Below are 25,375 nucleotides of genomic sequence, written 5' to 3'. Positions count from 1 at the left end.
ACATAGGAATTTTTTCCATAAAAAAATATTCTAGTTTAATGCTAATTATATAAGAATAATATATATATATAAAAGAACGAAAACATGGAAAGGAATTACTATTCATAAAACCATATATTAGCATTTGAGAGGAAAATCATATACCTCATCATAGCCAATTTTTTTTTCTAATGGTAATAGGCATCCTAGCTAACCCATGTTACCATAACTTGATTAGTTGATTCATGTAAATTTTGGAAACAATTGATTCAACAGGCCAATAAAAAAAAGCAGATAACATCATTAGTAATAAAAATTATTCATTAAGCAACAATGAGAACGAAATAGAATTGCAGTAGGGATAAGGTAAGCGACGTGAGCTGCATGTGTAGTGTGATCTAATTATGATAATGAATGAATAGAATTGCATAAGAAAAATCAAAAGTGCAAAAAAAAAAAAAAACACGTACCTTATATTTCCTCTCTCCTTCTCTTTCGATTACAAATTGTTGACCTTTTAAACAATTTTTTCTTGGAGAGAAGTAAAAAAAAACTATAAAATTAGAAGTTACATAATCTAAATTTTGACCCACTTTTTTTCCGCCTTATTTTTTCAATTGTCATTCCCCACTTGTGGTCTCCGTTCTTCGGATGTACCAAGAGTAGGCAACAAAACTGTGTTGAATGTGTTGTTGAATGCTCAAAGTGCAATAAGTTAAAAAAAATATCTAAAAGTAACCGTAAATTTAGATAACCTAATTTAAAAAACTACCCCTTGTACTGCTATATTTCAGCAACTTAGAAACTTCCCTTATCCCATCTCCAGCAACGATGTTTCATTCATCCCTTCATGTTCATAATAGATTTTCTCCCAAGCAGCACCAAGGATTGTTGAACAATTAATTATTGTAAGATATTAATATTTTTCATAACCAACAACTGATTTCAAATCCAAAATAAGATAATCAGGGAAAACGCAACTGAAATAAATATTATTTTAAATTTAAATTCAAACTATCTTTTTGTTAAAAGATAACACAAAATCATAAAAAAAAAATAGTAAAAGAGAGAACAAAGTAAAAAAAAAAAAAAAACTACAAATGCAGAAACTGAGTTTCCACCTAATAAGCTTGAAGTGGATCTGATCATTAATAGTTGCTTTGTGTTTTGCTAAAAAACAACTGATACATTCTATTATAAATATTTAATTTAAATTTTACATAAAAATAATTATGACAGTTAAAAACACTTATAAAGAGATGATTAATAAAATTGTAAAAAACTAAAAGAAAATATTTAATACCATACAAGAATAATATATATATATATATATATATATATATATATATATATACTGTGTATATATAATCAACTAATGTAATTAGCTCATTCAAATTTAATAATAATTATAACATTTGAGCTGTGAATTCTTTTGCTTTCTTATTTGATTTATGTATTTTTTATTCTAAATTAAACAAGGCAAAGACTAACTCCTAAATTATAGGTAAAAAAATGATAGAATAAAATATAGATTTATCTATAAGTTTTATGACTTGTAATACAATCTATGCTTGATAGGAAGGTTATTATAATATAGAGTTGACGAATGAGATGAAATTGAATTCATTAAATAAAGATGAAAAATGGGATAGAAAGGTAATTATGCTCTAATTTTCTAGAAAATCCTCCCATCCAAGCCTGTGAAGCTTATTACTCATTTGCAACCAAATTGAAGACCTTCATTTCTAATTGATCCCTCCATATTATACTTAAACCAATATTGACCTAAAGATAAAACAATTAAAATTTACATTTTAGACCCATCAACAAATTTTAATTAATTTTTAAAGTAAAAAATAATACATATATTAACAAAAAAGATCGATCTATAACTCTTATTTATGGTTAAAAAATCAATATCTTTTCAAGTTTTTTTAATTGGTTTTCTGATTTGTGTTTGGTATAGGGCCCATTTTTATAGGCTATTTTTAAGCCAAGGCTTTGTGGCTGGTTTGTCTTGGTTACTTTCTATATACCTTATTGAGGTTAAATGACTATTAACCAGGGATACATGATGGGTTTGTTTTCTGTTGTATGGGTTATGCTAACCTTTGTGCCATCATCAATTTATTTATTTCCTGATAAAAAAGGAAAGAAAGCGAGAGAAGTATAGACCTGTAAATTCTAGTACTCAACTGGACAATAATATTTCAACATGCAGCAAGATGGCAGAGGCAGACATTGCAGTGTTAATTTTTAACTACTATATCAATGTGTTATACCCAACTATAAACCAAACTTAACACACGACTATCCTTCTACCCTTATGGCTTACCTATTTATATAAGCAGAAACAAGCTAATATCTAGACAATCTTGCTCCACGAATCACTATCATGATTTGCTTTTGAATTCCAATTAAGATCCAACCATATATATTTTTCATGAAGGAATATTTATTACAAGATACTGATGATATGTCAAATATAGTTAATAGTTACCTGCACAAAATTTTGATTTAACTATACTTTTTTCTACCGTGATTTAAATATTCTTTTATTACTTAACCAATATCGACCTAAAAATAAAATAATTAAAATTTACATTTTAGACCTATCAACAATTTTAATTAATTTTTAAAGTAAAAAAGAGTACATATGCTAATAAAACAATTCAATATATAACTCTTATTTAAGGATAAAAAAAATCAATATCTTTTTAAGTTTTTCTTATTGTTGTGTCGACCGTGTACTTGACACAATAACAAGGAGAAAGTCAAGGAAGGCCTCCCTTTTATTTGTGACAATTTAGCCTTATACGTTCTCTAGCTTATATATCATTTGGTCTTCAAGACCCGAGAAGACCACATTATTTTCAAAATACACCAGTTTCCATCTTTCAAATTTTGGAAGATCCTATGTTGTACCAAACTAAACCTAAGAACATATATCTATCCGTTTCAATTCAAAATGTGTCAGTATTTGGATGATTTATCAGGATTGAATAGACCAAAATGTCGCTCAGTTTCCGCACCTGGCTTTTGGTTTTCGTCAAACATGGCAAACAAAAATGTTTGTATAGGCCTACCAGGTCTCTTTGGAGTTCCACTCCCACTATTGGCATGGCTTATCAAATTATAGTAATAAGCATGTGCATTTTCAACCAAGGCTCCGTCTCCGCCAGCAGATGGCCACCCACTCTCAGATACAACAATCTCCAAATTAGGTGCACCTATCTTCTCAAGAGCAGCGTATATTGAATCCAACATAGCATCGAAGAGGTTTTGGTACCCAATATCATTGGTTCCTTGCTGAGTAAAAAGAGCATATGGAAGATTAATGTCTTGTTGATCATTAACATATGCGAAGTAAGGGTACACGTTGGCAAGAAGTGGGGCTCCATTCTTCACTAGGAAATTGATAATAGGCCCTATGTATGGGCTTGCATCTGCGGTGAAAACACCGTTGTTGGGTGGGTAGGAATTGGTAAGCAACGTGGCGTCTATTGCTGTTGACACCTTGGTTTGCAAATTGGCTGATGAAATTGCATTCTGGATGTTGATCATGGCAGGTAAAATGTACGGGGCAACATCGTAATTGGGGTGAACTTCATTTCCAACAACAATGTACTTGAAATTGACATCTTGTGAATAGGATGTTACATAACGATGGACCCAATCAGTAGCAACATTGGGATCTGTTAGAGATTGAAGGGTTTCTCCAGCCACGTCCATCGTCAACTCTATGTTTGAACCTCTAAGGGCTTGAAGTGTTTCTTCATCTGGAGAGTATATGCGCATTCTGGATATACCCTTTGATTTATATAAATCCACAACTTCTTGCTTTGATGGTAGATTATTACCATTTACTCCATAGCAAATTCCTACAACTTGTGTTTGTGCAGCTGCGTAACATTTGACTAATAGTTAAGTAACTCTTAGAGGATAAAGACATCATTAATAGAAACAATAAAATAAAATATATAATGTCATGTAAAAAATTGAATGAAATTCATGAACAAATAGTGTTGCAAAATATAAAATTAAAACACATATGAAGATCTGTGCGTTAGACAAATGAGATTGCTAACACTAATTATATTTGGTAAAGAAGTGCAAGTGAATAGTGATAAAGTAAAAAAGAAAAGTTGGATAGTAATATAACATAAAGGAGAGTGGAAAAGTGTGTTGGTTTAGACGGGATATGGAAGGAAGGGTGGCAGCATATCACAATTGGCAACATATACTCACCTTTATGACTTTGAGGCTCAGCAAAGGCTTTGGGAGGAATTAAAGGAAAGAAGACAAAGAAGCTCTTGCGATAGGTGGTGTGTAGGTTCACTAATTGGTTTTTTTTGGTATAGGGCCCATTTTTATAGGCTGTTTTTAAGCCAAGGCTTTGTGGCTTGCTTGGTTACTTTCTATTTACCTTATTGAGGTTAAATGACTCTTAACCAGGGAAACATGCATGATGGGTTTGTTTTCTTTTGTATATGTGTTAAGAAAATCCTTGTGCCATCATCAATATATTAATTTGCTGATAATAAAAGACAAAAGCAAAAGAAGTATGGACCTGTAAATTCTAGTACTCGAATGGAAGATAATATTCCAACAAGCAGCAAGATGGCGGAGACAGACATTGCAATGTTAATTTTTAATGCTAAATCAATGTGTTACATCCAAATATAAACCAAACTTAATACACGATCGATTATACTTTTACCCTTACGGCTTACTTATTTATATAAGCAGAAATAAGTTAACATCTAGACAATTTTGCTCCGGGAATCACCATCATGATTTGTTTTTGAATTCCAATTAAGATCGTCTGCACATCCTGTAATAATATTCTTTGATGGCAGTTTAATATTGGCATGGTCATTTCTGCATACGTTCTTTAAAATTATTTAATACGGTTAATTTTTTTAATTTAAATATACTTTTTTTCTACAATGATTTAAATAATAGTTTATTACTTTTATTAATAATTATTAATTTGCATGCCGTAAAAAATAGTTGTTAATTAAGCATATTAGTAATGTTTTGTTTTTTGCTGGAGAAAAAGGGGCTAGGCCCCAAACGAAAACTTCTATTAGCAATTATTTATATACATGATTTATTATTGTAAGTATTAGTTTTCCTAGTTAGTATATAATTAGGATGATGATTAACTGTCGTAAATACAATAACATAAAGTTAATGATTATAATAATCTTTAAAAAAAATCACTACTAATATGGTAAGTGATTCTAAAAATAGAAACAAAATTAAGATACATGGAATATCCCACAAAACTACCTGAAACTAAAAAAAAAAATTGGTAATTGAATGTTATATTTGGAAAAACTAACCAAAAAGTTAATTAGAATTGAAAGTTGGAAACTGGTAACAAAAAATTAAAAAAATTAACTTAATAAATTATAAATATTTAATAAAGTTAGTTGTCGAAGTAGTGCAAAAGCGTAAAATAATATAAAAAAGACAACAAAAACATCATTTATTTAAAGAGGACAATAAGATAGAAGCTAACATTAAAAAAAATGCTACGTCAAAGGAGTTGGAAGCTTTGTATCTCTAATTTTAATAAACTTGAGAGATGTTTGATGATATCTCTGGATATTAAATGGCTATCTCCTCCTATTGATAAGTTAAAATTGAACTGTGATGCCTCTATTATCCTGGATTTTCTTCTTTGATGATTTTCACATTTTCTGTTAATATGGGTCTTTTTAGTTTTAATGGCTGAATTATGAGCCATGTGTATTGTGATCTCCATAGCTTGGAGTAGGGGCTTCAAATACTTTTTAGTTGAGAGTGATTCAAACTAATGATTTCAGTTCTGAAGCATGCTTCTAACCTCTGCTATAGTATTGCCCATAATATTCATTCATTCTTTGACAGAGGAGGTGTTTTTTAGTGGCACCATGTATTGCGGGAAGCAAATCAAGTGCCAGACAACATTGCAAACCATAAAATGTCTTCAGATGATAATTGGCATGTTTATGATTTTGTTTTACTTCTTGTTGTGGAATATGTAAGTTTGACTGTTTTCCCTCATGATTTTTAATCTAATTTATAGGGGCTAATTGTCCTTATGATTAAAAAAAGTCATTAAGGTGATTAGCAATATTCAATCATTCTTGTTTTCAAAGATGAGTTTTTTTAATAATACCAACTCATTTTATTTCCTTCCAAAGTCTAACCCCTGCCCCACTTCTAATACACCAACAAAATTCCTCCTTGATAACAACTTCAGAACTCTGTATACTCCTCCAATAATATCTCGGATTATAGCCCACCTGAGCTTCTAAAAAGCCTTCATTTGGGTAATACCTCACCTTTAGAACGTGGGAGATAAGCTCATATGGACTGAAAACCAAAATCCACCATTGTTTACCAAACATAGCAACATTGAACCCGTGAATATATTTAAATTTAAGCACGCCAAATTCCTTTATGATAATAAGTTTCTCCCACTGCAACCACCTAATGCTTTTATGATTTCCACTACCAGAGTCCTACCAAAAGGAGTTCATAATCTGCTACACGGAAACAAATAAGAGAAAGACACTCCTACAGTAAGATGGGATGGCTTATATCACTGGTTCCACCATTACTTCTCCTCCTACTTTAGATAGAAACTTACCACTCCACGATTGTATTTTACTCCAAACCTTGTCGATTCTTAGGAATTATCATTACTAGGAATATGATGCGTAAAATACATTTGATTAGCCATAATAAGTCTCTTGGACAATTTAACCTCATCCACTGATAGCTTTTCTAGCTTATATTTCATTTGGTCTTCAAGACCCTAGAAGACCACATTATTCGCAAAATACACGAGTTGTACCAAACAATACCCATCTTTCAAATTTTGGAAGATCTTGTGTTGTACTAAACAAAACCTAAGAGCATATATCTATCGATTTCAATTCAATGTGTGTTCATATTTGGATGATTTATTGGGATTGAATAGACCAAAATGTCGCTCGGTTTCCGCACTTGGCTTTTGGTTTTCATCAAACATGGTGTCAGACCCTAATTTCGTTCGGGGGTGTTGTTCGATATGATATTTGATTCTTGCTAGTCGAATTACGATATTGGGTGCCAATTATAGTGTGAAGCAAGGAATCGCTTAGTGTTTTGATCAAGAAAACAAAAGGATACCAAGGAAGTGAGCAAAAGGGTTTTTTTTTTTATTTTTATTTTTCTAGACCCTAGCTCGCCCAGGCTAGCATCTGGCTCACCTAGGTCATGAAATAGTTTCATGCCTAAGCAACCAACTCACCTGGGCGAGCTCATTCCTTTAGAGCTAAGTAACCAGCTCGCCTGGGCGAGCTCATTCCTTTAGAGCTAAGTAACCAGCTCGCCTGGGCGAGCTCAACCACCCCAAAATGGCTTTTTCCCAATAAATAGCCATGTTGGGGAGTTAAGGGGTTCCAAGGTTCAGGAGTTGAGAGAATTGAGAGAAAAGAAGGAGAAAGAGAGAAAGAAGAAGAAACGAAGTCGATGTGCTATCGAATTGCAACCGTGATCATTTCTTACATCGTTCTTTTGTTTTGTGTTCCTCGTGCAACAGTCGGTTAGTTTTGTTTTTAAGAGTTGAATGTAATCTATGTACCCTTAGGGGTCCCTTCTATTATTATGCGCATATTCATCTTCTTCATTTATCATCGATGATCTCATTTTTTTTTTTTGTAAAGTTTAATCCTAACCGATCACTAGTGGCGTAAAATTGTCTTTAAAGAGATTGAAAGTTAATAAACAAAATCAAAATAAAACTAACTCATAACTAAATTTCTCTCCATCAAAAAATCACTTAAAATCGTTTCAAGGTCCAACGCCTTAACGACCTTTTTGTTTGTAATTAAAATGAATCTTTCAAATGCATAAAACCTATAGAAGCAAAGCTTCCAAACTTATTTTGAAGATGCCAAAGACTCAAGTTAAGAATCAAGATTCAAACAAGTTTCAAGAATCAAAGAGTCATTCAATCAAGAATCAAGATTCAAGTAAAGAAACAAGAGAAGACTCAAGATATGCAAGAACCATTAAGATAAGTATAAAAAGAGTTTTTTTTTTAAATATTGAATAGCACAATTTGTCCAAAGGAATTTTTCAAAGAAAAAAATCTTTTACTAGAGTTTTTACTCTTTGGTAATCGATTACCATAAGGCGGTAATCGATTACTAGAAGTCCAAACAATTTTATAACTGATTTACAAAGTAGTAATCGATTATCATGGACATGTAATCGATTACCAATGTTTTTGAACGTTGAATTTCAAATTTCAAGAGTCACAACTTGTGATAAAACATTTTCAAACTTGTGTAATCGATTACACAACATTTGTAATCGATTATCAGTGTTTCTAAACGTTGGTTTTCAAATCTAAACATGAAGAGTCACAACTATTGATGTGTAATCGATTACACTATAATTGTAATCGATTACCAGTGACTGGTTAAGAGTTATGATTTTTTTAAGTGACTAGTTTTTAATTTGCCAAGAGTCATAACTTTTAAGTGACTAGTTTTCAAAGAGAGTCACAACTTTTAAGTGACTAGTTTTCAAGAGAGTCACAACTTTTAAAAGTGACTAGTTTTGAAGAAATTGCCAAAAGTCATAACTTTTAACATGGTTTCTTCAAGAGCCATCAAATGGCTATAAATATGTGACCATAACACGAATTTCATAAAAAGATACTGATTACTGAATCATTCTCAACATCTTTCTAAAAGTTTTTGTTCAATACTTGCTTTATCAAGAAAAGTTCATTGGGCAAAAACTTGTGTTATTCTATTTTCCTCTCCTCCTCCATTCTTACAAAAAGATTTTCAAGAGATCGACTCTTAGTGACTGTTTTCAAGAGAAGGTCTTCTTGGTTAAACACTGGACTCAAAAGGCTAACCGCTTTTGGGTTCATTGCAAGAAGCGGATTTGCTTCTTGGTTGATCACTGGATCCAAAAGACTAACCGCTTTTGGGTTTCATTGCAAGAAGTGGGTACAACTTCTTGATTATTATCACTGGACTCAAAAGACTAACCGTTTTTGGGTTCATTACAAGAAGTGGGTACAACTTCTTGGTTGTTATCACTGAACTCAAAAGACTAACCGCTTTTGAGTTCATTGCGAGAAGTGGGTATAACTTCTTTGTTGTAATCACTAAACACAAAGGAGGGGAATCCTTTGTGGTTCATTGCTTGTAAAGGATTTTACAAGGATAATGGAAATCTCAAGCGGGTTGCTTGGAGACTGGATGTAGGCACGGATTGTGATCGAATCAAGATAAATTCGGTTTTGCATTCTCTTTTCCCTTATCTCTTTTACTTTTTGTTGTCTTTACATTTCCGCAAGTTATTTTCCTTCATTTATTATTTCAGTAACTTGCTAACAAAGAAATAATTGAATCTAGGGAATAATTATGAAAGGGAAATTTTCAATTAAGAATAGTCAACGAAATCTTAATTCAACCTTCCTTCTTAATATTTCTGAGGCCATTAGTCCAACAAAACCAACTCAACACACAAACTTTTTCACTTTAAAAAATTACGTAGGTATGAATTCCTCATTACACCTGAGGATACGTAGGAGCAAGGGCAGTCCCCTTGTCCACTCCAAAAAATATAAAATATAAAAAGAAAAAAATAAATAATTTTGAAGTCATGTTGTGCACACTCGATTAAAGGTTATCGTCCCTTGTGACGGACGCGTGGGGTGCTAATACCTTCATTATGTGTAAACAACTTTCAAACCTTTCTTTTCAAAATTCACAGCCCTTTTTTTATTTTTAACATTTTTCTTAAATAAATATTGATGACGACTCCTACGCGTTTTCTTTTTTAGAAGATGCGTCGTAGGGTAGGTTTTGACACATGGCATACAAAAATGTTTGTATAGACCTACTAGGTCTCTTTGGAGTTCCACTCCCACTATTGGCATGGTTTATCAAATTAAAGTAATAAGCATGTGCATTTTCAACCAAGGCTCCATCTCCGCCTGGAAATGGCCACCCACTCTCAGATACAACAATCTCCAAATTAGGCGCGTCCATCTTCTCAAGAGCAGCGTATGTTGAATCCAACATAGCATTGAAGAGGTTTTGGTACCCAAAATTATTGGTTCCTTGCTAAGTAAAAAGGGCATATATAGGCAATACTAATGCCTTGTTGATCATTAACATAAGTGAAGTAAGGGTACACATTGGGAAGAAGTGGGACTTCGTTATTCACTATGAAAATTATAATGGTCCCTATGTATGGGCTTGCATCTACGGTGAAAACACCATGATTGGGTGGGTAGGAATCAGTAACCAATGTGGCGTCTATTGCTGTGGATACCTTGGTTTGCAAATTGGCTGATGAAATTGGATTCTGCATGTTGGTCATGGCACGTAAAATGTACGGGGCAACATCGTAATTGGGGTGAACTTCATTTCCAACAACAATGTACTTGAATTGACATCTTGTGAATAGGATGTTACATAACGATGGACCCAATCAGTAGCAACATTGGGATCTGTTAGTGATTGAAGGGTTTCTCCAGCCACATCCATCATCAACTCTATGTTAGAACCCCTAAGGGCTTGAAGTGTTGCTTCATCTTGAGAGTATATGCACATTCTGGGTATGCCCTTTGATTTATATAAATCCACAACTTCTTGCTTTGATGGTAAATTATTACCATTTACCCCATAGCAAGCTCCTATAACTTGTGTTTGTGCAGCTGCATAACATTATACTAATAGTAGTTAAGTAACTCTTAGATGATAAAGACATCATTAATAGAAACAATAAAATAAAATATATAATGTCATGTGAAAAATCGAATGAAATTCAAGAGCAAACAGTGTGCAAAATGTAAAATTAAAACACGTGTGAAGATGCATTAAAAAATGAACGTTCTAACACTAATTATATTTATTAAAAAAAGTTCAAGTGAATAGTAATGAAGTAAAAAAGAAAAGTTGGATAGTAATATAACATAAAGGAGGGGGGGAGTGTGTTGGTTTTGAGGGGATATAGAAGGAAGAGGGGCAGCCTGTCACAATTGTCAACATATACTCACCTTGTGACTTTGGGGCCAAGCGAAGGCTTCGGGAGGAATTAGATGAGAGAAGACAAAGAAGTTATTGCGATAGGTGGTGTGTAGGTTTACTAATTGGTTTCTTGGTATATGACCCGTTTTTATAGGCTATTTTTAAGCCAAGGCTTCGTAGCTTGTGGTCTTGGTTACTTTCTATTTACCTTATTGAGGTTAGATGGCTATTAACCGGGGATGCATGATGTGTTTATTTTCTTTTCTATATGGGTTATGGTACCCCTTGTGCCATCGTCAATATATTTATTTGATGATAGTAACAAAGAAAGCGAGAGAAGTATAAGCCTGTAAATTCTAGTACTCGAATGGACGATAATATTCCAACAAGCAGCAAAACGACAGAGACAGACATTGCAATGCTAATTTTTAACAACTATATCAATGTGTTATACCCAAACATAAACCAGACTTAAAACAAGACTATCCTTCTACCCTTACTGCTTACCTATTTATATAAGCTGAAAGAAGCTAATATCTAGACAATATGGCTCTGTGAATCGCTATATCATCATTTGCTTTTGAATTTCAATTAAGGTCCAACCATATATATTTTTCGTGAAGGAATATATATTACAGGATCCTGATACATCAAATATAGTTAACAATTTATATGCACATCCAGTAATAATATTCTTTGATGGCAATTTAATATTGGCATGGTCATTTCTGCATACGTTTTTAAAAAATATTTAATATGCACTACTACATTTTTTGCCTAATGCTACACATGCAATGTGTTGTCTATTTAAAAAAACCATTTTATTTTTCTTAGAGAATGATTTTTAGACTATGGTAAACTAAGGCGTTGTCTTAGCTTTTGGGACGGTTTTTTCAACAAAGACAACACTGTTGAAAAAAACATAGTCTTTGGTATGATAATGAGAACAATTGTTTGAGTGACCTGCAACAATATTTTTACAGCGTTGCAATGAAAGGCAACAACAAAAACCATTGCAGGCAAAGGAAACCATAAAAAATCATAGCAATGAATGATATAAAGAATGGTTTTTTTAATGTTCTACAACAACGGTTTTACACCATACCGCCAAACAACACACCTATAATTGTTTGTTATTATCAATTATAGATGTAGAAAATATTTTTCTTTTGTTTGGGAATAAACAATATGTTTTCTTTTTAAGGCAACAATTTTAATTCTAGATGTATAAAATAATTTTGTAAGATAGTTCGGGAACAATTTTAAGAGAAAAATAGTTTAATTAAGTATAAAAATTATCTTTTTTTGCCTATTAAAAATTATTTTTATCGATGACAATGAACTAAAAAATTATACTTTTGGATACATGAAGTAAATTAAAGAAAAAAAGGTAGTATGTCATCACATCATTAACTTGTTCACTAAAACAAAAATTGTAATCATGAACTATGTACAAGTCATAAATAAAGATGACTATTTAGGTGATAAAGTATTTTCTAGAAAATAATATCAATCATCATTCATCATTATCTAGCTTCTAAAATAATATTGTAATCTTAAAAAACTAAAATTCTACATGTCACTCATGAACCATCTTGATCTAGGTCTTCATCTTCTACTTCCAAGTCTTGATCTTCTTCATCCATACCATCTTTACCTATCTATAAATTAAATTTAAAAAAATCATAATTAATAAGAAATTTGACTAATTAAAGCAAAAAAATTATAATAGAAAATGAAGAACCCAACTAAAACAATATTTGCAGCCAAGAATCCTCATAATTATTACTATAGCCAATATTAAAAATAATCAAAATATATATAGAAACTTTTCACCAAAGACTTAACTAAAAATCACAAAAAAAAAATCAAAATCATCAACCAAATTCTAGTGACTTATCACCAAAAACTTAAGAAAGTAGTGATGTGATAGAAAGGTAACATTGTCTATTTATCATCAAAATATACTACCACAAAATTTGAATTGATCAAAATAATAGAATTATCACAAAATAGAATTTAAAGTAAAGAAGGCTATTAACAACTATCTTACACTCTTTAATTTGCTAGCAAAGATATAAATCAAGGCATCACATATTATTAGTATTATATATGAAGGAAATGAAACTATAAACAAGGCATCACATTTGTTTTTAAAAGGAAATAATTGCAAAACCAAATTTATTACCTCAATCTAGGCTAAAAGGATTAAGCTTCAATCTTACCTTATTATTAATTGGAGCATGTGTTGATGTTGAAGAGCCCACATGCTCTAGGTACTTGCACTGCCCAAGGCTAAGGGAATTCGAGGGGAGTAAACACTGGAAAGATTTACACCAATGAGCTATGAGTAACCAGATAAGGGAATTTAATACCACACTTTAACTCAAAACCTTAAGACTCAGATTTATAGGTCTTCTCCTCACTTATATGGTGCTCAACTTTTCCACTTCTATTCAATGTGGGACTTCAGCTCACACTTGTACTCCAATAATTTCTTAATAGTGTTTTTCCTCTGCTGCTACCATTTCTCTGTTGCATTATATTTTTCTTCTATCTCTTGGATTTTATCATTTAATTCATTCACCTCTTCAGCATGTCTTTTTTCAATTTTTGAAATTTCTTTATTTCTTTTGGAGAGAGTAGGCGTTGTAGTTTTTCCATGGCAGCGCATTCTCCCTGGTTTTTCTTTGCCAAACATAGTCTCAAAAGCTTTAGAAAAAGACTAGCTAGAATTTTCAATCAACTCTTGAAGTCCCCCCTAGTATATTTAAAAATAAAATATTAATTAAAATTTAGATATTTATATGCAAATTGATAAAGTCATATAAGAAAACTTACAATTGCATGGTTTGTTTTTTGTGTCCAAATCCTTTACATTCTTACTTTGTCAAGTTTCAATAAACATTTCAAGCTTGAATTGGGGGTTCACTATCCTTCTTACTTGCACGCTATACCAGGGAAATATAGTTACAAGTACAATAATGAAATGATACAATTTAAATATTGACTTACAATATTACAAAAGGCAATACCAATCGATCCCTTATATGAGCAAAGCTTATAGGCCCCACTCGATGTCTCCATTTCTGTTGAGCTATAGTTGTGGCATTTTTATGATTGATTTCCTAAATTCATCAATAAAGAATTTATTAACAGTGAGTATCAACTAGTGTAATAAACAACAAGTATGTCATACTTGAATGGCTTTAAGTTTCCAATATTCCATCAATTCCTTAATGTGCTTCCAGTATTTCTCAAGGACCATTTTTCAATCGCTCACGTAAGGTTTTATACTTTCTAAAATGCTCCCTTTTAGTCAAGCATTTATATCACTGCCAAGCATCACTTATAATAGCAAACACAACCTTCTGTCCTTTCTCTGGGATAGTTTATTTTTGCTTCAATGAAAATAAAAATATTTAGAAAGATCCAATTCATTTTAAGTATGCTAAGAGGCATGTTCAAATGGATAAAGTTAGTACATTGACACAAATCCCATATAGGGTCTTTGTCTAGAGGCTTCCAATTAGTGTAATTGAGTGAACAAAATTCTGAACTTCTTGCTATAGTTCCAAAAAAGCTACTGAATTCAAAAAGTGTCTTTTCATCTGGCCCAATAGGTTGCCCTTCTTCATTCAAGGTGATTTCTTTTCTACAAGTTGTAGTGCATTGATAAGTGCCAAATTTAAGTAGTTTTTGGGATTAAATTGTTAGCACTTATCCTTTGATTGTAATAGTTTTCTTCCAAAATTAACCTTAAATCTAGTTGATTCATGCATAATTTTGTAGGTTTTTTATGATTATTTGATGGATCCAGAAACAAAGCTTTAAGGAAGGGTAAAATGGTCATTTTATGAAGGTTTCTGACCATAAATTCACCTAGGCTAGCATCTAGCTCGCCTGGGCTAAAGAGAAAACTTCAGCCATAAGCAAACCATTTGCCCAAGCGAGCTCCATATTTTCTATATTTCAATTATTTCTGTAAATTCGTTATTTTTACTTTTCTTTTACTTTAAGTTATCTTTAGTTAATCAAACCAAAATCAATGACATTCAATTAAATTTGTACATAACTATTAAACTAATAACATTTATCCGAATGAATTAAGTAAACTCAAGTCCCTATGGAGACAAACTCCTTTATAAATGTGAAACCTACAACGACAATTGGTACGATTGCCAAATGTCCTAACAAGTTTTTGGCGTCGTTGTCGGGGACTCGAGTCATCCACTTAGTTCTTTCAGATTAAAACTTTCAATTTGATAGGCTAAATTCCTTTGTAAATTTCTTTTGATTTTATATAAATTCCCTCTTTTATTTTTTCATACCTATGTACTTATTTATTTCATTTTAATCTTGTATAAATTTTCTCTTACTTTTATTTTCACTAACCTCGGTGTTTACGGGTTGTTGTAGTGTGTTCTTTTTTCCTTTATGCAAGGCAAATTTCTTATAGATAAATCGTCATTTGATCTAGAAATTACCAAGACTAAAAGGAAGAATAGAAAGAAAAAGAAACAAACAACCACTATAACATCAGGTAAGGCTTCTTCTTATTATTATCTTTCAACTGATAAGCCACTTGTAGAAAATAACATGGCTGAAAGAGAAGGAAGTAGACCACCAAGGAGGACTCTAGGTGACTATTCTTATCAACAAGGCCCAAAACATTACAATAGCATAGTGATTCCTCCTTTCAGCAATAAGGTCGTGGAATTAAAATCAGCACTGCTTAGTCTAATTAGCTCACATCCATTTGCTATAATGGATCATGAGGATCCATATACACATTTGTCTACCTTCATGGAACTATGCAGTACTATAAGAGCTTCTGACGAATATGTTGAAGCAATCTACCTCAGAGCTTTTCCATTTTCACTAGCAGGTAAGGCAAAAACATGGCTCTAATCACATCCAAATAAAAGCCTCAACACGTGGGAAGAGGTGGAGGAGAAATTCATAGCGAGGTTCTTTCCTCCTTGAAGATTTATCAATGCAAAATCCGCCATCACGACTTTCTCCCAAGGATCTGACGAACCTTTCTGTGAGACATGGGAAAGATTCAAAGCTTTGTTGTGGAGGTGCCCAAACCATAACTTTGATGATGCTTCATAGTTGCATATCTTTTATAGTGGTTTGAAACCTCAAACCAAGATGATCCTTGATGCCTCAACTAGAGGCACTATGATGTCCAAAAGCCCAGAGGAAGCTATTGTAATCATTGACTCCATAGCAGCTAGTGATTATCAAAGTCATCATGATAGAGCTATGACTCAAAGAAAATGTATAATGGAGTTGGACACTCAGAGTGCAATTCTAGCTCAAAACAAACTCTTCACACAAAAAATTGAGGCCTTAACAAAGAGGATAGGCCAACTTCCTCAGCAATATCACCAAGGTGGACCACAGAAGACACATCAAGCTTACCAAGTTCAAAAAATTTTGAGATGTCATTGTTGTGGTGGTAACCATCAGAATGGCCACTGTGATGGATAATAGGAAGAGGAGGCCCATTCATTATCTACAAAACCAAGCTAGACCTCAACAAAACTTTCAAGCAAGCTACCATGACTATAGAGGTGGCTCAAGTTCAAATCAGTCTTATGGCTGGAGACCACACAATTCTGGTCCCGCTAACACTTCTTTTGTAGGTCCTTCTAACAACTCTTATGGGGGTTTATCAAATAGAGGTCCACAACAACAACAAGCTCAGCCAAATAGAATGTCAAAGATGGAAGATATTTTAACACAGTTTATGTAGGTATCCATTGCAAACCAGAAGAACACTAATGCATCTATTAAAAATATAGAAGTTCAAGTTGGACAACTGGCTAAACAACTATTTGAACATTAAAGTGGATCTTTCACATCAACCTCCCAGGTCAACCCAAAGGAACATTGTAATTTAATTACAAGGCGGGGGACTGTGGTTGGTTTGAAGAGGAAAAGTGAAGCCGAGACACTACATAATCGTGACCATGGATCACTTCCTTCGTCATTTCTCTTGTTAGTTTTGTGCTTTGCACAATGATTAGTTAGTTTTTATTAAGGATTTGATGTAATATTTGTACCTTTATGTATCTTTTTTTTATATTATATATGTATTAATTTTTTTTACTTATTGTTGGTAATTTCATTCTACTCTTAATGCTTGATTTTATTTGATCACTAGTGTCATGAAATTGAATTTTAAGTGAGACTGAAAAATAATCTTAGAATTTGAACCGAATGATTTTACTCTTTACGTTACGTTGTTAGGAATATAGCATAACGTTTTGATTGCAAAAAAAGACGAGAATATAATTATAATGCTGGAATATTTATTGCATATGCGAGGGATCAATATTTAGTAAATATTCTTAAGTTCAAAGTATAAGGAATCGACTTGGGATAACTATGTGTGCATCAATAATGTTAGAAAATGATTTGTACATGTTGATCTTATTAGGATACTAAAGATATGAACAATGAAATTCAATCCTATGTTTTCTTGAATTAATTTAAATCGTTTCCGCAATTTTCGTATTTCCGACGCACTAAATTTTGTATCTTCCATATTTTCATTATTTCTGTAAATTTGTTATTTTTACTTTTCTTTTACTTTAAATTGTCTTTAGTTAATCAAACCAAAACCAATGATATTCGATTAAATTTGTACATAACTATTAAATTGATAACCTTTATCCAAATGAATTAAGTAAACTCAAGTCTATGTAAAGACGAACTCTTTTATAAACGTGAAACCAAGAACGACAATTGATACGCTTGCCCAAAGTCCTAACATGCATGAACTTTCAGACATAACATTTTTCCCCGTTTCCTCATTAATGTTGCCCCTAATTAACAATTTTATGAACAAGCAATATACACTTTCAAACTTTTAAAGCTTTAGATAGATAAGCAAAGATATCCAAAGCATCAATAAGTAAAAAAATCAAAATTAATAATTAATAATGATGTTACCTTCAAAATTATTTACATCAGTATCCTCAGTTACTTCATTATCATAGTTTATACCTCAATTCCTTGCTCCAATCTTGTTGGTCATTCTTATTAATGTACTCATTAAGTGGCATAGCTGGACATTTGAGACAGTCTTTTTCTTCTTAGTAGCAGCTTGTTCCATTGATCCTTCAACTTGATTTTTTGTTGTACACCTAATTAACCACCTTTTAACACTTTTACTCTGACAAAATCCTTTCGTTTGCTCATCTATTTTCTTAAAAGTGTGTTCCTATGCTAATCCCTGATCTTGATTTCCCACAATAGACCTTACTTGCCTCTTAACAAAATTCTGCTCAATAATTTTCTTAGAGGCTTGTTCTTCTTCTAATACTTGATCATGATGAGTCATTCTTAAGTCCTTCTGTATAGGAATTAAAGTAGATTTAATTGGCTAGGCTGCAACACCATTGTTCAAGGATTGCTTCCTTTGTTCTTGCTTTTTGTGTACTATTTGAGTGGACTTTGTTACCTGCATTGCAGCTCCAGATGTCAATGGTTGTTTCCTTTAATCTAACTTCTGAATGCTTCCTTCCATTCTCCAAGTATAAACTTTAGGAAATTTTTCTAACTTTATATTGGGCATGCGACCAAACAAGGAGAAAGCAACACTATGGTCAAGAAAGTTTTCCTTGTTTTGGTCCTTTCAATTTTCTGTCGCTTTGAAAGCATACACTGAAGTTGATGCTCAAAATGAGCACAATAATGATCGAACTATCACCAACAAAGAATTTTACAGGAAAGCCAAAAGTTCATAACCAACTGGATTAAATAAGGAAGAAGATGGAGGTGGTGTTATATCAACAAAGTTACACCTAAGACACAAGCCAATGAATCACTGGAATGGGCCTAAAACTCATGTACTGGACTCAACAATCAGGGATTTGGTCAGAAGTCAAACTCTTCATAGAAAAGTCATAGAGAAAAAGAACACAAACAACATGTCAAGGAAGTAAGAAGTGAAGGAAAGTATCACCATCGAGTAGCAGAACAACCTAGCTAATGCTTTTGTAGCATCATTGGAATCTTCTAAAGATGAGTTTTTGGGTAATATCATCACAAACTTGGAGTTTGGACCCTATCTTGGCACAGGAGAGTATTTCATAGACATGTTTGTTGGAACACCTCTTAAACATGTTTGGTTGATACTTGACACTGGCAGTGACCTCAGTTGGATGGGTTCAAACACAATAGAACATTTTGCATTAGAAACATGAAAGCTCGGTGATTCTAAGTTTGGATACTTACACTATTCTTAAATTTATGGTAATCAAAGTACATAATTGACTTTATCTATAATTATATTAATTTGAGCTTATTCCCTTTTACACTACAAACTAATGACCATCGCCGCCCTTCTAGACCCAGTGAACTTCACGGCCATAAACCCACACCAATCCTCAATCCCAATTTTAAAAATTAACAAATTAAAATCAAATTAAGGTCTAAGCTAAAAATAAACTAAAGGTAAAAGGAACTAGAGAAGACCTATGATAAGAGAATTCATAGAACCTAATGCCCAGCATTTACAGAGATAGTTATAAGGATAATTACAAATAAAAGATGAAATTACAGAGCATTACCGTTTGGGACACAATAGATGAGAGACAATTGAAAACGTGACGGTAACGGCGTTTCCTTCTCGAGATTCTACGTGCTAGCACGTAGTTAGGGTGAAGGTTCTCGCTAGATTATAAGAACCGAATTACAAATGGAAAACAAAAGTTTGCAGCATTACCGCTTGGGATGAGAGACGAATTGAGAACGTGAGGGCAATGAGTGTCGGGAGCGGCGATTCCTTCTCTATAATCTATGAGACGCTGCATTAGACAAAATGTTGTAGTGAAGGAACTTCAAATGATTCATGAAAACATAAATCATGCAACCTCAATGTGCCCATAAATCAATAGCGAGCGAATAATTAAATAAATCTATCAATGAAGTGTATTGTGTTCATTATATTTACGGAGAGAGTTACAAGAATATTACCATTTGGGACCAATAAAAAATTCAGGGGTTTCGAATGACTTTTGGATTTTAAGAACTAATTACCGCGGGTTTAGGACACACCGAGGTGAGCCAACGAGCACTGAGAGCGCGGTGTTTCCTTCTTCGTAATTGTGAGTCAACAACGTTCCTTCGCGCGCGCGTGTGTGTGAGGCTTTTTGATTGATAGCAATGAGTATATTGAGTAGGGAGGAAAACCAACAGACATTGGGTACAAAAGAGTCGCGTGGAGAGAAAAAACAAAAAAGTAAACTTAAGCCCGTGCTTTGGATTTCTTTTTTTTTTTCTAATAGGATGGTTTTCACTTCTGAGTTTATATAAAAACATTTTTATAATTGTTTCTATTAGCTAGGAGCAGCTTTAATTTTTATATTCTGGAGCAACGATTAATAATTGTTGTATAAAAATTTAAAACTAATTAATTGTTGCCTACTAAATTAAGAGAACGGTTTTAAAGATTTTGATATAAAATTATAAAATTTGTTGAACTACGTACGCCAACGACATAAAAAACTGTTCTCTTTTATAATTCAATACAACTGTTTTTTTTTTTTTTTCTAGAGCTGGAGTAGGCGTTGCATTAGATCCAAAATGTTGATGTGTCGGTTATAAAATTTTGATTGAAATATACTTTTTTCTACAGTGATTAAAATATTCTTTTATTATTGTTATTAATAACTGTTAATGCATGCTGTAAAAAAACAATTATTAATTAAGCATATAGTGATGTCTTTTTTGGCTGGAGAAAAGGGCTAGGCCCCCAAACGAAAACTTCTATTGATTATAATTTATATGCATGATTTACCATAAGTATTAGTTTTCCTAGTTAGTATTTAATTAGGATAATGATTTACTGTCCTAAATACAATAACATAAAGTTAATGATTATAATAATCTTAAAAAAATCACTAATAATATGTAAGTAATTCTAAAAATAAAACATATTAAGATCCATGTAATATCCAACAAAATTACCTTAAAAAAAGCTAGTTGAAAATTAAAAAATTAATTCAAAATTAAAGATTATGTTTGGAAAATCTAACTAAAAAAATAACTAATAATTGAAAGTTAGAAGTCATTAGTTGTAAGCTAAAAAATTAACTTATTAAATTATAAATATATATATTTAATAAAATTAGTTGCTGAAATAGTTTAAAAATATAAAATAACATAAAAATAATAAATTCATAATTTATTTAGAAATAGCAATAAAAAAATTTGATAAATATATTAACAATACAAAATGAAAGAAAATATAAAAAATAAAACAATAGAAGTTACCATTAAAATAAATGCTACTTCAAAGGAATTGGAAGCTTTGTATTTCTAATTTTAATAAACCTGAGAGTTGTTTGATGATATCTCAGGATATTAAATGGTTATCTCCTCTTATTGATAAGTTGAAATTGAACTGTGATGCCTCTATTATCTTGGACTTTCGTGATTGATGATTTTCACTTTTGCCGCTAATATAGGTCTTTTTAGTTTTAATCCTTCTTAGTTGAGAGTGATTGCTGCTCGTGATTTAAGTTTTAAAGCATGGATGTAATTATTGGAGGATGTATTTTTTTAGTGAGACCATGCATTGCGAAAAGCAAATCCAGTGGCAGACAAGATGGCAAACCATGAAATGTCTTTAGATGATAATTGGCATGTTTATGATTTTGTTACAGCTGTTGTTATGGCAGATGTAAGTTCCATTCTTTTTTCTTAAAATGTGTTTGGATGAGAAAATTTAAAATTCTAAAGAATTTAAAATTTTGAGAATTTTAAATGTTTTAATTTAGATTTCTTCATTTTTAAAATTTTGTGTTTGAATAAAAAATTAGATTTCTTCATTTTTAAAATTTTGTGTTTGGATAAAGAAATTAAATTTCTTCATTTTCAAAATTTTGTGTTTGGATAATGAAATTGAATTTCTTCATTTTTAAAATTTCTTATTTTGATAAAATAATCAAATGCATTCTCTTTTAAAATTTTATATTTTAATAAAACAAGTTTTTAATAAAATAATTATTTTTTTCATTAATAAATTCTATGTACTATTTGTCGAGTGTGATATTCCAATAAATATGTACTATTTTAATCTATTTCAATTAAAAATATATATTTTAACTATTTAAATTATTATTTCATTTACGACACACTACACCACTCACAACATAAACAATATTTAGTACCATTTCACCTTAGAATGTTATTTAGAAGTCTATAGATGAAACTTGTTTTTTTGCCGAAGTCATTGGTTAGTAATGCAATTACACAAAAAAAAAACTTGAACTAAAATAAAATTTAGTCACAAAATAACTTCCAAAATAATTCTGAATTTTCTAATTGCATTTGCTTCAACACAAGAATTCCTTCACATATTTTCTGCAAAAGAAGACATAATGTTAAGTGTCACTAAACAAATCATATTTGTTAAAACATAATTTGTTATATAAAATGAAAGATATAAATGTAAAACATAAGTATACAACATCAACATACTTGTCATGGTATCAAACGTACCTGTAATTTGACATCAAGGCATAAAAGATAAGATATAATCCTCTTTCTCATCCAATGGAAGAGCTTTTATAATCGCAAACTTAATGAGATTTTCTGTCAACCAATCAATTGCTCTATGTCTAAGTGCACCATTAAAATTAGGTACATTATCTAGCTCACTCACCACTTCATGTATCACTTCTTGAGCTTCTTTTATCTCCATCTTTTTTTTTGTTCTCCATCTTCTTCTTAGTCACTTCAACAAATTCTTTCAATGACTCGGCTACTTCTTTCATTGAGGAAATCATCCCTTCTTTCACTCCACTCTTACTTGGGCGAATGTTTTTCTTGTGGCAGAACTTGATCCCTCTAAGTCAAAACTCACACTATGAATTGATTCCTCTTCATTTGTTTCTTTGCTCATGATATCATCTGCATCTAATGCATTTTCTGCTCCGAGTCCAGTAGCTCTATCCTTTGCACATAGGTCAACAATATCATCCCAATTAGGAATGACTTTGAATCGAAATCGTTTGGCCTCTTCATGTGACTTGAAAAAAAATAGAAACATGCTAATAACAACACACATAATAACTACTATTGAATAAAATTAAAAGATAATTGGCTACCTTAACATATTCATTCCATGCAATTTCATTTTCAACGGTAATCATGTACTTTGTGCTATCCCAGTCAAATCCACTTTGACTAAGAATGTCACTCACAATTCCATACCATGTTCTCCAAAGCTTAAAACGATTCTTAACATTATCTGCCATGAGGTGAACTCCAAAATGCTTGGACAAAATTTGAGTTGCAGTACTGTATGCTACTGTTTTCCAATTTCCATCACCTTTATTGCCCAAATTTCTTTGATCTCTAAGCACATCAACTAGCACACCATTTCCAAGTTCCATGCGAAGTAACTTCTTGTGTCCTCACTAGACATCTTTCTTTTTCCACTTGACTTGTTCTTCACATTGCTTGATTCCATTTCTCTAGACAAAAAAAAATAATCTCACATATATAATTACATATATATAAAGGTGAGACATGTCAAATTAGCATTCTACGAAAGTATAAAATTAACTACACATAAAAAGAAAACAAAATCCAAAGTATTATGAAATACAAAAATCCAAAGTATCACACATACATGAGTATATAGTCAATTACACATAAGAAACAAAATCCAAATCAACTAAAAACATCTCCCTAATCAAAGTTTCTTCTTATTTGATAGGTGGCAAACATATTTATTGCTAAAGTATCACGGAATCTTGTCCATTCCTCAGTTGCTTGGATAGTTGTGACTTCATCTCCAATATTATTTGTGACTCTTTCCATTTGTTGATTGATTAACTCATTGTCAACAACACATAAAAGTTCCAAGTCTTGGGCTTCCAAAACTGGATCACTATGTTGTTCATCTCTTATGAAATTATGTAGCATGAAACAAGCATTAATAATTTTTATTTGTGTTTTTATATAAAAAAAAAGGAGTTCTTAATATACTTCATCTTTTCTTCAATACCCCAAATGACCTTTCAATAAGATTCCTTGCACTTGCATGATGAAGATTAAATAACTCCTTGTAGTTTTGAGGAGTGTTTCCGATCCACTCATTAAGATGATATCTAGTCCCTCGATAAGGTGCTAAAAATCCAGGGCCATTTGTATACCCCGCATCCACAAGAAAATATTTACCTACAATGGTTAAAAAATATTATATATAGAAATATGCATATTTCTTTTATATGTTAAATAAAGTTTCATCATTTCATGATATTACCATTTGGTATATGGAGACAATTTTGACGATGCAAAGCATCTCGCAATACTTGAGAATCTCCTGCTGACCCTTCCCACCCGGGCAACACATATATAAACCTTAAATCTGGACCACAAACTCCTAAAACATTTGTAGAGATATCACATTTTCTATTACGATATCTAGGTCTATCTTCTGTAGAAACTGTTACTAGAATATGTATCCCATCAAGTGCTCCAATCGAATTCTACAAACATTTCAAAATAAAAAATAAGTCACAATCACTTAAAGTACCTTATAATTACTAACAAATGACAAACTTACCTTAAACCATCTCCATTTGTTTTCCACCGAGCCCTCTAGATTATACTCATGGAACTTCAAATATTCTTTGCTTACTTTCATTATAGCATGCAGGACATTCTTGAATTGCCTACTAATTGTTTCCATGGATCTACAATAACTAAAGTGCACAACTCTATACTTTAGGTTGTGAGCAAGGATATGCAAAAACATTGCCACAACTTCATCTATAGGAACATTTTTTGTTTTTACCAATTGCCCTTTCTCTTGTAAAATTCTACAAAGCTTAAAAAATGCCTTTTTACTGACCCTTAATTGTTCAATGCAATCAGTTTCTGTTCCCCTGTATAGACGATTGAGGAAACTTTGCCTTTCTAATTCCAAATTTCGGGCAGGTTCCTTAAAAAAGTACTTGTCATGATACCAAGTCAGTGCACCCAAAAGCATAGTGACAACACTAACAATAATGAAAAATACTTGTTCAAGTTCTTCTTCCTCCTCTTCATCTCTTCTACGTTTTCTTGAAGCAGCCAAAGCATCAACTATACTACTTTTCATTTCTTGACTATCCACACTATATAACTAAAAGAAAAGTAATATAATAACAAAGGATGTTATTAACTTTAATAAACTATTCACAAAAGCTCTATGACAAAGAAAGAAAAAAAGAAAAAAACAAATAGTATATATAATGCATAAAATTATGGGTAAAGTTTTCTTTCCCTTACCTATGAGGCACAATAGAATTTGTATTGAAATCCTAGTGCAACAACAAGTTTAT

General features: G+C 31.9%; 2 protein-coding genes, 1 long non-coding RNA gene and 2 pseudogenes across 3 annotated transcripts; all 5 read right to left on the bottom strand.

Moving 5' to 3' along the window:
• Positions 1-2,952: 2,952 nt before the first annotated feature.
• LOC114389498 lies at positions 2,953-4,655 on the bottom strand (annotated as a pseudogene).
• A 2,252-nt stretch (positions 4,656-6,907) lies between these two features.
• On the bottom strand, positions 6,908-11,432 carry LOC114389889 (annotated as a pseudogene).
• Positions 11,433-17,948: 6,516 nt separating this feature from the next.
• Positions 17,949-20,253, bottom strand: LOC114390439. Its single transcript, XR_003661906.1, has 2 exons — positions 20,076-20,253; positions 17,949-19,843 (listed from the first exon to the last, which is right to left on the bottom strand). It is a non-coding gene; the product is annotated as an uncharacterized LOC114390439 (long non-coding RNA).
• Positions 20,254-22,836: 2,583 nt separating this feature from the next.
• On the bottom strand, positions 22,837-23,437 carry LOC114389888. The gene is made up of 2 exons (XM_028350600.1): positions 23,150-23,437; positions 22,837-23,070 (listed from the first exon to the last, which is right to left on the bottom strand). The coding sequence occupies exons 1-2, from the start codon at positions 23,435-23,437 to the stop codon at positions 22,837-22,839; spliced, it is 522 nt and encodes a 173-aa protein (XP_028206401.1).
• A 298-nt stretch (positions 23,438-23,735) lies between these two features.
• Positions 23,736-24,945, bottom strand: LOC114389887. Its single transcript, XM_028350599.1, has 4 exons — positions 24,616-24,945; positions 24,313-24,538; positions 24,183-24,227; positions 23,736-23,857 (listed from the first exon to the last, which is right to left on the bottom strand). Exons 1-4 carry the CDS (start codon positions 24,805-24,807, stop codon positions 23,736-23,738), a joined length of 585 nt encoding a protein of 194 aa, XP_028206400.1. The 5' UTR covers positions 24,808-24,945.
• Between the last annotated feature and the right edge of the window lie 430 nt (positions 24,946-25,375).

This window comes from Glycine soja, chromosome 16 (assembly GCF_004193775.1).
Source record: "Glycine soja cultivar W05 chromosome 16, ASM419377v2, whole genome shotgun sequence".
NCBI classification, from domain to species: Eukaryota; Viridiplantae; Streptophyta; class Magnoliopsida; order Fabales; family Fabaceae; genus Glycine; species Glycine soja.
This window is presented reverse-complemented; position numbering and strand designations above follow the sequence as displayed.